We start from the raw sequence: 13,710 nt of genomic DNA, 5'->3' as shown, positions 1-13,710 counted from the left end.
AATATTTACAGCAGTTCTCTAAAAAAAAATCAATATGTACAGCAGCATTCTACGAATTTTTGGGAGATATGCCTAGGCAAACAGTATCCCTGTCAATGTTCATGCTCTTGGATGGGGTATTTTAAATTGTATTTTTGAATTTAGCTCACAATTTGGCCGGATAACCGGCAGGATTTGCACAAAGACTCTTTCTTCCAAAGGTAGGTTATAGTCAACCCGAGCCGGCTGGTTACTGGCAGGTCGAAGGCCCGCCGGAATGACGACGCCTCGTCGGCTCCTCCGCGCACGCGCCGAGGCGGCGGTAGCCTCCGTGGTAACCGTCCTCCCCCACGAGATCCCTCCTCTTCTGAGCGCCGCCGCCACCTTCTTCTTCGTAAGCCTTTTGCCTTCCATCCATCTCATGGTTTCTCCAATTCTGCAACCCCCCGAATCAAAGATTTTTGTTGTGGTGGGTGCGCAGATCCTGAGCGCCTACTTCGTGGTGCTGCCGCTGCGTGACGAGGGCGCCATCTCCCTGGGCCTGGACACCCTCCCGGGCCTCTTCGCCGGCTCCCTACTGCTCACCGTCCTCGCCGCCCCAGTCGCCTCCCTCGCCTTTTCCCTCCCGTCCATCCCCAAGCCCAGGGTCCGTGCCACTTCCCTTAACTCACCTTGGCCGTTTTATTTGCCTGGGGAGTACTAAATCCATTCTGATGTGGGCTTCTCCTTAATTTAGTTGTTGCCAGAAGCTGATCGCTTAGATTGTTCAGAAACCGAAAATGATATGCTTTGCATTTGAGCTTGTTGTAGTTGAATGTCTTGTCTCCAAGTTCAACTGCAAGTGCATCACGTGTCCAATTCAGTATTTTCACTCATTGTATTGATTCTTGGTTTCTTGTCCTCTGATGTCAAAATTAGGAATTTAGACGCTCCAAGTACTAATGATGCAAACTTTGTCTTGTGTGTGGCTGAAGTTTCAGGTGGACCGTTTAGAATTAGATATATCCATTTTAAGAATGAGCAAAACATTGACACCACTGAACAAGAGTTGGATAATTTTGCTAAGGCCAAATACAGTTTTCAAACCAAAAGTTGTCTTGTGTTTATTTTTTCTTCATCTTGATGAGACATCCACTCTAAGAATCCAGTCAATTTCTTTCTTGGAAACAAGTTAATTTTTTCACATATTATCTGTGGTTTCAGGCTTTGATTTTGATACATAGGTTCTTCAGCATCTCTCTTCTTGTATTTTTTGTGCTTTGGTTTGCTTCTAGCCCCAGGCAGTCTCAATCCGTCTCCCAGGTAATATACGTCAATAATACCTTGGATTATTTTGAGTCTATATGCATCAAACTCATCATACTTCTTAGAGTCTTGAGGAAAAAAGGGATCCTCCAAGACATCTCCTTTTCACACTCCAGCCACTTTCTGTGTCTTCCTAGATTTCCTAATCAACGAGCAACAGTTTTTTTTTCCTTTTTGCACTGAAGAGCTTACTTTTCCTTGTACTTTTGATGTCATGATCAAGTCTAGCGAAGATGGTTTGAGTAAGCATGCAGGGTGGGAAAACCACAGCTGGTTCTATATAGTAGTGAGAATAAGCTTGTTTCTTTGGGTATGTCCTCTCATATTAATTAGACTTTTCCTTTTTATGTTTTGGATACTGAAGCTGATTTAGTTTCGTCAACTCTCTCTATATGAAGGTTGCTTTACTTAATCTCATTGCAATATCGTCAACTTGGGCAAGGGTTATTGATGTCATGGACAGTGAGGTATCATTACAATGCACTGCCCAGTATGGATAATCCTTAATACTTTCTTTCCTTTATTTACAACATTTTTTTTCCTTTAAATTCAGTCAGGCTCAAGATTGTTTGGTTTTATTGGGGCTGGTGCTACGCTGGGGCAACTTTTTGGTTCATTGTTTGCTGCAAGCATGGCATGGCTGGGACCCTGTATGCACCATTTATCTATGAAGATTCTCTTAATAACATAATAATTCATATATAGTATTTCATGAAATGCAATATCTTCTGAACAGTTATGCTCCTATTTTCATCCCTCTTGATGGAACTTGCTGCTGTATCATCTAAAGGAATTCGCATTGATGATATTCAGGGTTCAACTGAACTGTCTCCAACAGGGTACATGATTTTTCAGGACGTTTTCAATTTTTTATAAACATTCTTGATTTCTTCTTATTGTATTGAGATGACCAATCTGCAATTCTGCATCTTCTGTAGACAAATTTTGTGTTCATTGATGCCACAAAGATAATTTATTAATCCACATCTTCGTGATCAACTGTGAATTTTTTTTTTATGATTCATGATGAAAACACAAGTCGGAAAGGTTGCCATTAGGTCCCGAGTCCTAGCTGTTTTTCTCACTCTTTTTTTTTCTACTGAGTTTGTTTTCATTTGGACTGCCTTGTACCATGTTTTTTGCTTCTTAATAAAATTGTAGGCAGCCCTCCTGCCGGTTAAAAAGAAAAAATGTTGGATTTACACTGAATTTGTAAGCAGTACTAGGATTTAGTTTGGCTTTTCAGTGCTTCTTATGTTCCTTTGTTAGAATTGAAGACATTTCGTATCTTTTGCTGACTACAGGGCAGAAAAAATTCAAAATGCAGAGGCTGATGATGAAATGTCTTCACTGGTGGCTTCACCTAGTTCGCCTTTCCAATCTCGAAAGTCCAATCCTGAGATTTTTATAATGTTTGAAGGTTTCTGGCTTATTTTGCGATCGCCCTACCTGATATACATATCTCTATTTCTATGGCTAAGTGCAGTTATCTCATCCTTCTTTTACTTTCAGGTATGGTTATAAATATGTATCTCTACATGCACTGTAAAGCTTGCATGTAATGATTTGAACATATTACTTTTAATTGCATGATCAGTAGTAAGAACACATAAATTGCTCTCCAAATCACCTTTTCTCCATGATTTTCAGAAAGTAACAATAATAGCTACTACAATATCAAGCCCAGCTGCCAGAAGGAGAACATTTGCACTGATAAACAGCTTTATAGCAGTTTTTATTCTTGCGGGACAGCTCACTTTGACGGTATTTTTTCCATGTCCAAATTATCCTCAGCCATCTATTTCCATGTACTCCCATTACATTGTCAATGAGTCTATATATATTTTTCTTTTACCACAGCATAATCTTGTATGCCAACCATCATAAGAAAGAAATGTATGGTGTTTGTAGTCTGTTTCCTGTGTGGTGTTCGTAGTCTGTTTCCTTAGTTCCATTTATTGTCATGCTTTCAGCATTGGGAATATCATCCAAATTATCCTCACTTATCTATTTCCAAGTACTCTCATTACATTGTGGATGAGCCTGCATATCCCAAAAAACAAAATACCACTACGTAGACCTATATGTCAACCATCATGAGAAAGAAATGTAACTGATTGTAGTCTTTTTCCTTGATTTCACTGGTTGTTATGTTTACAACAGGACACCTCATCAGACTGCACACTACAAGATTAATTTTGTATTGTATGTCCAACGTTGCAAAATTATCTAATTTACATTTGTCAATGTGTTTCATGTGCTTCCACTTTATTGGATGTGTAGGCTCAATCTACTCTATGACACTTGTATGGTTCTAGGGCCTGCTTGGTTGGATACTAAAATTTGCCATGCCAATATGTGGGCATGCCAATCTTTTTAACCAAAACCTTGGCAATTTTAGAATAACACTTAATTAGGTGGGCTATTTTTTGGATTCCAACCAAACGAGTGCCAAAATTTATAGGCTTGCCCAAATTTTGGCTGGGCAGATTTTGGTACCCAACCAATCAGGCTCTTAATAAAAATATTTGATCATGTTTGCTCCTTGTATGGTAGTTGTTTCATAGAGAGTGTGATCCTCTTGATTATTTTGAAGTGATTTATGCTATATGAAACCCTGTTTATTCTTTGAACAAAGATACTACATAGTCCAAATGATTCATGTTCTGTCTACGCTTATCCAAATTCCAAAAAAAATGGTATTTGATCTTGAAGAAAACAATATAATAATAATGTCTGGGCAAATAGTAAATATCTGCAATGATTTATGAGGTTTATTGTTTTAAACTTTCCTCATGTTTATAATTATAAAATTCTTGGATTTTTTGTTATTCTTGTTATGATGTTGACATATCAGGGCCATATCCTTACTGTTGCCGGTGTAACCGTTGCTATCTGTGCATCTCCGCTTGTTGCAGCCTCAAATATGGTTGCCCTAGCTGTATGGCCAACTTGGGTTGCTGTGGCTCTCACTGAAACAATTCGAAAGGTATCAAATATGAATGAACAAGGGACATTCAGTTGAGACTTTTAGTTTAATTACCATTGTTCTTCCTTTGAATTCTAGTGTCCAAATTGCACATTTATTATCATTTGTCTACACATGTTTGAGACTCACTAAATCTGAAGTTCAGTAATCAGTAGCCACAAAGATGGGTTTGTATAAAAGAGTTTGTGGATTGTAATATATCTACCTTGTCCGTTCACAGGCTTAGAGATTACCATCTCACATGATTAATTTGTTTTATACATTTGCTAATACTCGTGCTGCTTCATTCAGTTTAGTCTAAAGCAATGCAACATTACACAGGTTGTTTCGGCCTGCTATGTTCAAAACTCAGCATATAGACATAGTGCTACTTTGCCATAGATGTGGTACACATTACAACGTTAGATTTAAAACCATAGTATGTCAAACACTCAAATCTGACTGAAAATCAATGGAATGTCAAAGGTTTATTGGTGCAACAGGATTTTTTTCCTTCATTTACCAATACTGATTTAGGGCATAATAAATTGCAACTCAATACCAAGTGGAGCCTGTTAAGCACCTATTCAGTTTTGCATATACGATATGTTATCATTTTTATATTCAGATATCCAGGAATCTAAAAGGTTAGTTTAATTTGCTGTTTTCCTAATCTTTGATTATTTACAGGTAGTCACTTATGTATTGACAAGGCCTGGAAGGGAGTTATTGTTTACAGTCGTCTCACAGGATGAAAAGTACAAAGCCAAGGTAAGAGATATGTTCCCTACCTAATATGAGCTTGCTGACCAAGAGCAGATGGGAGCAGCATGGCTTCTCCGGCATAGGATCAGGCATAGAAAGTGTTGCTTAACTCATGTTTATGTTGTTCTAACTTCTTTTGGAAAGGTTCAATGATGTTATTCCAAATAAAATGGTAATGTGCCAAAAACATCCTCATGCTACTTTCCGCCTTTCCAGTGGATTATATTTCGAGGTTAATTGCTACGGTGAAAACAGTATTTCATTTTTAGTTCATTGTGCACATAAGAGCTATATTGGTCTCTCAAAATATAAAGCCACTAAACAACAGTGACTTTAAGGATCTAAATTTGAAGAAAGTCATCTTTTCAGCTGCCTACTTACCTTATTATGAGTTTCAGATTCTTTAGAAGTATGCTAGCTAATATTGCGGAATGATGTGAAAATATTCTTAGTTTGCTTCCTATTTTTCCTGTTGGTTTTGCAAACTTTGCTACATTATTAAAAATAAATAAATATGCTCTCTTGTAGGTCTGTATAGATGTTATTGTCCAAAGGCTAGGTGATGCGACAGCTGCTGGAATTTATAGTTTGCTGTTCAGCAGACTCGAGAAGAAAGCATCCATGGTTATCCTCTATGCATTGCCGGTATGAATCATATTGTAGTGATTTGCTAACTCTTTCCAGCTGTTTCGTATGTGGTCTTTTTAAGTGGTATGTTGCCCATAGGATGTTAGGATGTCATTGCTGACATGCGCATACATGCATCACTTCATCAACATGCCATACTACATTAGTATAAACTAGTTTAGTCATAGTCCTCATGTGACGCTGCTTGTTTTCATCTTTTTAAGAAAAATAGAAAGCTGCTTGTTTCCATTTCTGTGAGGATTCCCATTCCCATTCCCATTACAGGGCATGAGTTCCAGGAGTTTATCGGTAACCTTTTTGTTTGCTGAGCACAAAGTATACTAGGAATCCAAAATCTATACGGAAGACGTAAAGTCAGAAAAATCATTATATGCATATGCAGAAAATGTTTAACTCTTGCAACTAATGCAAATCCCTTGTATACAAAAAAAAACTTGACCAACCTAACGAGGTGGCATTGTAAATAAAGAAATAGGCACCCTGATTCGAATAAAAGAAGACATGAACCTAGGTCGTGGGCTGTATACCCAACACCTACTACCTGAGCTGAGCTCACTTCCTTGGACACCAAGGCTTGCTAGATAAATTTATTTTTCTTTCATTTACGAGGTCCTGGGATAGATCACTGAAGAGTCATCATTCTCCTTTTTCATCAGCTCTGCTTCCTGTGGCTTCTCACTGCATTTCATTTGGGGCGACTCCAGACAAATCTTGCCAGGCTTGAGGCGGCTCCTGTGGTATCTTAATTCCTGAAGGGCAAACAATTGATACCCCTATATATTTCACATTATCAGCAAGACTGAAGCCGGATGCTCTTGCTGTTTTCTTCTCTATGTTTTGTCTCTACAGATATCTGACATTAGATAGATAGTGCATTCAGCATGTTGAAAGTATGGTTGCCAAGGACACATCCCTGCTGGTAGCGAACTGCTTGTTTCAAAGAATAGCAGATTCATGGAGGAACCTTCGAATCTGGAGTTTTCCTTTTAGGATGAGTTGGACTATTGGAGTTAACTATGGAGAAAGTTAAACACAGGAAGAGTACAAGATACAGAATGAGGAATGGTAGGACTAAACATCATAGTAGAATAATTTCTGGTTTTTTGTACTGTCTTCGGTTGCCGCATGGCAGAAACTGAGTCATGCAAACTGCAAGTTACATACGCCAATGTTAAAGAATAGCCTCAGTAAGAAGACATGCCACTGTCGATATTGAACCTCCTTGCTTATTCCAAAGGTTGGCAGTTCCATGGACAACTTTTAAATTCAGTGTTTTTCTTCTAGGATGAATTTGGAGTTAACAAACATGTAGGGTACAATATAATACAGAGAAGATAGGTATATATTTTTTCGGTTCGGCTCCAATTAACTGCATACACTAGCAGAAGAAGTGAACATGGATCTGCAGCTGCTCACCGGCTAACCAAACGTGCAACTACACGGTGCATGCCATTGCCATACAAATTAGCATTCTATTTGCTAAAGACACGATTGTTCCTAACATGAGGGGCCGTTGCGTTGCAGGTATGATGTTGTTCGTGTCGTAGGAAATCATACAGCTCTCTGAAATGCTGCATTTTTTTTTCCTTCTACAGGTGACTTGCATTTCTTTTGAAAACTAAGAAGCTCAAGATGGAACCATAGAGTATAACAATGCCAGAACCACAGCCTTTGGGAGGCCATTGAGAACTAGTAATAATGACAATCACCAAAGCGAGTTATAAAGCGGGACATTAGATAATCGAGCAGTGAGCACAGGTAGAAGCGGTTGTTCATCGTCAGTCGATCCATACATTTTCGGATTTTCCTTGCAGCGCCATCCATGTCGATCCGCATCGCCGTCGTGCTTGCCGTGGCTGCTGCCGTCATGGTGGCGGCGCGGCCATCTGAAGCAGCGAGGTACACGACTACGGCGTCAGGCACATCGGACGCCGACGCCCTCCGATTCCCTGGCCGGCCGGGGGCCAGGACACGCAGCCCCATCTTCCCTGGCTTCCCCGGAGCGAGACCGTCGCCGCCAGCATACGGCTTCCCGGGCGCACCGAGCACGAGGCCTGCACCGCCGGCTCCAGTGCCGTCGGCTCCGGTGTTTCAGCCGCCTTGCCCCAAGGCACCGCCGTCTGGCTTCCCCGTGGTGCCGGGCTTCCCCGGGCTGCCTGGCAGCGTTGGTGACTCTACTCCGTCGTCGCCGACGGATTGCGTGACGCCGCTGGCGGGGCTGATGACCTGCGGGACGTTTCTGACGGGGAGCGAGTCGGAGACCCCCACGCCGCAGAGCGAGTGTTGCAGCGGGCTCGGGGCCTTCTTGAACACCTCGTCGGCGGCGGGGGACGGCGACCGGACCCTGCGGTGCCTGTGCCCGGTGATCCTGGGCGACGTCAACAAGATGCTGCCCAAGCCAGTTGATCCCGTTCGCATGATGTATCTCCCCATCGCTTGCGGCGTCGTGCTTCCACCCCAGGTCCTCTACATCTGCTTCAGTGAGTGTCCTCTCCTCTCTTAGCTTGTCGAACTTCCACTCCATGCCATGGCTGCTAAGTCCTCAATACTCTTGCATGATTCATTCCATGGCTGACCGACGATGGCATGAACAATGCTAATAATGCAGCTGGGCAGCAAACCCCACCGCTGGTCGGCCGCATTCCTGACGTCTGGGAGAAGCCGTCTGCAGGCAAGCGAGCAATGCAATTTACTTTTACTACTTATTACTATAGCATGCAAATAACAAGGCAACTTGCTCTTGTGCTAGCTACTTCCTAACATTCTTGTTGGACAGTTCCCTGCAACTTAACAGTGGCCACCTTACCTGCAACTTATTAACAGTAGTAGCTAGATTTTGATCTCTCATGACATTCTTGTTGATGTTTCTCCTATATATTCTTTGCAGCTCTGTCACCGTGATCATGCGTCGTGCATGACGATCGGAGGGCGCGGAGGCCATGAATGAATGAAGATACAGTCATATATACATAGATGATATATATAGTAACGATATACAACATATGTATACTTCAAAGTTGAGGAAAATACAATATGATGCGGCCCCGTGCAGTGTCTGATCCATGTGTCAGCATGCACTTCAGAAACGAACCATTATTAGGGTTTGATCCATGTGTCTGATCTGATGTAAGAGCGAGCGTGTTCTTAAATTTAATTTAAAGGGAAAAATATATGTAAGCCATGTCATGCATATGAGTTCGAGGATGCCATACTCCTATATATAGTACTTAATTAGTGAGATCTTTTCACAACTGCGTACTTTCTCCATTCTCTTTTGAAGGAAAAGAACTCTACTTATTATTCAATTAATCAAGTCATTATGTAGTAGGAAAATTTTCCACCGGAACTCCTCGACATCGATGTCATCATATGCATGTACTAAGCTATTTTGAAGGAGTTACTCTGCACGAGAATCGAAAGGGTTGTTTGTTTCATTTCCAAGATAGCAACTCAAATAAGAATATTTAAAGATAATAATTTAATTTTGGAAATAGGACTATCAAAGAGAATGGAGGGAGCACTACAAACAGTGATGTGATCCTTCAGTAAATAGACCTTCTGTGTTGGAATGGCAGTATTTATTTGTCGACAAAGTTGATTGTGCTCACATTGACACCCAGGCTGTGGCATTAATTTCATAAATGAAACATGTATGTGTGCATGTATATGTGTATGGGAGACCTGGGGAATAAATTATAACAAGAAACAAGCTCATATCAGCATGTACAATTGGTGATGATACTAAATTGAGAAACGAAAAATCAATCAGTTGAGTATGTGTCAAATAAATATGCAAGATGCTGCATTTTGAGCATCAGTTCGAGTAACTTTTATGAGTATCAAGTTATGTTTCTGAACTTCTGAAACTCAGCTAAAGTGTAAATAATTGGATGAGTATATATTCAAGTAGAAACAACAAATACACGAAAAACTGAACAAAATTTATAGAGCCAATAACCTCCCCTTTTCTCCCACATCGGCATCCAGTGCAATCTATACTCTATATGCTCCACTACTCCATGAAACTAGCCAATGCAAAGGCTGTGAAGTACTAGTGCGCCCGAAAGCTGATCAGAGGGAGACACCTGCTCTTGAAGGACATGCTGTGGTCGCCTGGCTCTGGTTGGGCAAGACCTGGTCGTGCCTAGGTTTCGGCGATGGGATGCAGGGCGCCGCCGGAGAAGATCCGGAGCTCGGAGGCTTAACGCCACCACGCTGGTGCCTGGAGAGTGGAGAATTTCCTTTTTATTTCAAAATTTTTTAATGATTCTTTTAAAAAAAATAACCCGGCCTGAACTTTTTCTTACACCAGTGAGCCTTTTAGTCGCGCTAGCTGTCATGACGCGCGCGCGGCTGGTATAGACACTATCGTGCTAGCGCATGTGCCGCGATAGCCCCGCTACACTGGCCACGAGCATCACGCCTTCACATCTCACAGAAATATATACACATTATAAATGCAAGTCCAATTCTATGTTATCGCCTACAGAAGACATAATCAATCAGGCAAAAAGAAAAGGACCTCGTGAACGAGGATGCAAGTTTTTGATGATGTGTTGGGTACCATTTGCAAGTTAAGTGATTTTAGGTAAGAATTTAGTGCAAGTTTAGTTGCTCACCTTGCATTTTAGTCATACTACATACGTGTATTGGATGAAGGATTGCATAATGGTTCACCTCCTTTGTTCCTATAATGTTTGTTATTCTAGAAACCAACACTCTTTGCGTGCAAAACAAACTCAACCACATCATTTAATTTGCGCTACATAGCTAGCTAGTCATTATTTGAAATGATGACGACAGTCACGTGCAAGCAGTGATAGAAAGACATGCACGGATCATGCAAGCACACACAACTATTGCACACAACCAAATCGGCGGTGGTTGTGTGGATTGTGGGCGGTGAGATCGGCGGCGATGGCATAGCCCGGCGGGTGGTGGAGGATAGCGGTTGGATGGTGCCGGCAGCGGGGGAATCTGGTGAAAGGGGAAGGGGTGGGGAGGGGGACGGGGAGGGGAAGGAGAGGGTGGTCCACGCCGGCATCAGAGGCGACACCGGCGAGGGGGAGGGCGGGAGCGCGGGGCGATGTGAGGAAGATGAAGGGCCGGGGGAGAGCGGTGCAAGAAAAGCGGGGAGATGAAGAGGTTAGGGTGGGGTCCACGTGGGATCGTTATCCGGAAGGCTCTCGCGTTAGTGCGAGACGGAGAGGGGTCTTCGTGGAGTTGCCTCCCTTTCAGAATATCTTCGCCGACGTAATGGTCCATTAATCAACCCTTATCTAGGACACCAGCGCTGAGCTCAACAATATACATGTTTTAGACCATGGGCACAAAAAGGACTACACCACACCACCTTCTAGGATAAGTGTTTCACGCGATGGGCATAGAACCTAGTTACCGCACACTCATTCTACAAGTAGGATAGTACAGTATTCACCATCAACTAATATATACATAGTAGGATAGTACAGTATTCACCATCAACTAATATATACATAGTGTCAACTCTTAGTAATTATTGATGGATAGACCTTATATTTCTTTGAACTCAATTCGGTCAACCATAAGATTTTCTTTCCCTTTCTAATCTCGGATTTCTATATCAAGTTTGTAGTAGCAGAATCCAATGGATGAGGTGTGGTTTTGCATCTTTCTTAGCCATGAGGTATTTTATTTTTTATTCTTTCATTTTCTATGAACCAAATACTAGGCAACAACAGTTTAACATATACATCAACAACTATAAAATATTCCACATCACACCTATAGTATAGGCTAACAGATTATGTGCCTAGCTTTTTGCATGCTGCAACGGTACCCATAGATGCTTGTTGCATGATTAGGAACGCATATATTGTCCATTCAACATATAGAGAGAGCCAAGCCACCTTATATTTAGACGCCGATCCATTGATGTGAGCATCTGCTATCTCTTTTTAAAAATGAAATGGCATGTCCATCCTCTACCCAATAAGGGTCTCTATCTCATTCCAGAGAAAAAAAACAAGTAGCTGGTAGAGTGACAGTGAGATCTTGGAGTGAACCAAATGTTGGATAAAGAGCTGCCTACCGTCTACATACATCAGAGGCGGCGTGCCTCCGCGCATGTGTTCAAAAATGAAGAGATGTTGCTATATGTACTGAATCCTTGCATTGGCTCACCCTTTGCTTGACAATTTTGAATCAGCTTCGTTCTTTTAGTGAGGAACTCAACCTTGCTTTAAATATGCAGGCAGCTACTCCTAGCCGGCTTCTTGCATATACTCCTCCGGCCAGGAAAGTCGGTCAGTTCCATGTCACGCAAGAAACATCAGCTCGATCTCCTGACACAAACTGATCGACATGCATATGCATACTGTTACTGGAGTAGTACAAAAAGGAGACTGCTCCTCACTTCAGATTGGCAAACACGCACACACAGATTTATTACCCAAGCTTACAACATACTCCGACCGAGCAGCAGCAAGCATGAAGCACTTTATGCTGCTCTTCAGCTTCCTGCTTGTTTATTGTTTAAACATTGAAACTGGGTTCTGTTGCGTTCTTTAGTTTCGCTGTTCCTATTTATTATATATATATATACACACACACACATCCACCTCACAGATAGAGTGGCAGCTACTGTATATATTTGTGCGTGACGGCGTGGTGCAATATAATGCAAGTGTGCGTGAAGGTACGGTACCATTTTATAGATGAGGCTGTTATTGTTTCATAGAGAGCTAGCAATGATCAAGGAAGTAGTTGTTGAAGATTATTTAGCTCATTGTTTTTTGTTTGAACTCGATCATCTTTATAAATAGGATGGAAGAGACTTCAATCCTTTCTTTTCAAGAAAAACTACACGCGCTGGGTGACATAACATATATCTCTCTCTCTCTCTCTCTCTCTATATATATATATATATATATATGTTTTTTCACAATATTTTGCTATCATCAGATCAGCTGCTCTTTTTTTTTCATGAATATGTGTTATTATCGCTTACCTAATCCGAACAGTAAGTAATTAAACATGTCCAACAGTCATTTAATTTATTCATGACTCATAAATAGCACAAGCCGATCGAGCACAAGAACCTAACTAAATTTCGAGCTGGTTAAGACTAATCAATAAATAAACTAATAGCAATTGATGATGCCTAATCCTAAGACGACCTAGCTAATAGTAGCTTATTACAGCGCTACTTCTGATGCATGCATGCGTGTGCAAACGCATGGTAACTATCTAGGAGTACAAGCCTAAGAAATTCAGGATGGGTTGCTCCAGGCGGTTCATGACGGCCTCCCAGCCTGCTTGTGTGGGGTGCACACAGTCCCAGTAGAAGAAATCCTCCGGGTTGGGGCATGGGCTGTACTGCGCGTTGCCATTGCTGTCCTCCTGTCCGCAATAGCCTTCTGGTTTAGATGTAGCATCGCAACACGGTGTGTACTTGCCCTTGAACTCTGCAAAAATTTATTAATTTATTGTATTATTTTATTTTATTTTTCATATGTAGCCGCTAGGGATGCATGCATGCACGTACCGGAGTTGGATTGGATGAGTTGGCTGAATATGGAGTCGAGGTCGAGCACGAGCACGTCTTGGAAGTCGTCCATCTTCCTTTTGAGAGCCGCGTTGTGGATGCTGCTCGCCGTGTTGACGTGGCTGTCGCATTGGGCGTAGTTGGTCATCCAGGTCCGATACGGTTGGCAGCCCATTGGGGGCGTCAGGTTGACGAGCACCTTGGACACACCCAGCTCCTGCAGCCGCTTGGCACCGTCAGCGATCATGTCGGTCACCTCCTCGGCCAAGGCCATAATCTGTTGCATATTTTATTTATTTAATTATATATGCAGATAGACGATAACGGTGAACGAACGAATGAGATCATCAACAATAATAATAATAATAGAGTACGTCGTCGGCGTGCATAGTCGTGGCCGCCCGTGAAGGCGATGAGTGCCACCGAGTACTCCTCCAGGTCGTTGTCCTCGATGATTCCATGCCTCACCAGCCTACTGAGTTGATCGATCTGGTTGCCAAGCGACGGCGGCCCACCCTGA

The 13,710-nt window shown here is 42.0% G+C and overlaps 2 protein-coding genes across 3 annotated transcripts; one reads left to right on the top strand and one right to left on the bottom strand.

The window, feature by feature from the left end:
• Nucleotides 1-191: 191 nt before the first annotated feature.
• Nucleotides 192-6,922, top strand: LOC112902221. 2 transcript variants are annotated; one of them, XM_025971175.1, is made up of 14 exons: nt 192-373; nt 461-625; nt 1,183-1,281; nt 1,508-1,594; nt 1,683-1,751; nt 1,838-1,934; nt 2,021-2,123; nt 2,589-2,796; nt 2,935-3,048; nt 4,142-4,273; nt 4,943-5,023; nt 5,546-5,662; nt 6,370-6,402; nt 6,515-6,922. In XM_025971175.1, exons 1-14 carry the CDS (start codon nt 257-259, stop codon nt 6,530-6,532), a joined length of 1,440 nt encoding a protein of 479 aa, XP_025826960.1. In that variant the 5' UTR covers nt 192-256; the 3' UTR covers nt 6,533-6,922. The 2 variants fall into 2 exon arrangements, with proteins under 2 accessions (XP_025826960.1, XP_025826959.1); XM_025971174.1 differs by having other exon boundaries at nt 6,322-6,402.
• A 5,970-nt stretch (nt 6,923-12,892) lies between these two features.
• Nucleotides 12,893-13,437, bottom strand: LOC112902517 (GDSL esterase/lipase At5g03600-like). The gene is made up of 2 exons (XM_025971640.1): nt 13,191-13,437; nt 12,893-13,110 (listed from the first exon to the last, which is right to left on the bottom strand). Exons 1-2 carry the CDS (start codon nt 13,435-13,437, stop codon nt 12,893-12,895), a joined length of 465 nt encoding a protein of 154 aa, XP_025827425.1.
• Nucleotides 13,438-13,710: the final 273 nt, after the last annotated feature.

This window comes from Panicum hallii, chromosome 8 (genome assembly GCF_002211085.1).
Source record: "Panicum hallii strain FIL2 chromosome 8, PHallii_v3.1, whole genome shotgun sequence".
In the NCBI taxonomy this organism is placed as follows: Eukaryota; Viridiplantae; Streptophyta; class Magnoliopsida; order Poales; family Poaceae; genus Panicum; species Panicum hallii.
This window is presented reverse-complemented; position numbering and strand designations above follow the sequence as displayed.

Bases quoted from the DNA above. Each gene is read 5' to 3' on its own strand.
- LOC112902221 (XM_025971174.1), top strand. From the start codon at position 257: ATGACGACGCCTCGTCGGCTCCTCCGCGCACGCGCCGAGGCGGCGGTA. The intron at 374-460 runs GTAAGCCTTTTG...GTGGGTGCGCAG, and splicing joins CCGCCGCCACCTTCTTCTTC to ATCCTGAGCGCCTACTTCGT. The intron at 1,935-2,020 runs GTATGCACCATT...TCTTCTGAACAG, and splicing joins CATGGCATGGCTGGGACCCT to TTATGCTCCTATTTTCATCC.
- LOC112902517 (XM_025971640.1), bottom strand. From the start codon at position 13,437: ATGATCGCTGACGGTGCCAAGCGGCTGCAGGAGCTGGGTGTGTCCAAG. The intron at 13,111-13,190 runs GTACGTGCATGC...AAATTTTTGCAG, and splicing joins ACTCATCCAATCCAACTCCG to AGTTCAAGGGCAAGTACACA.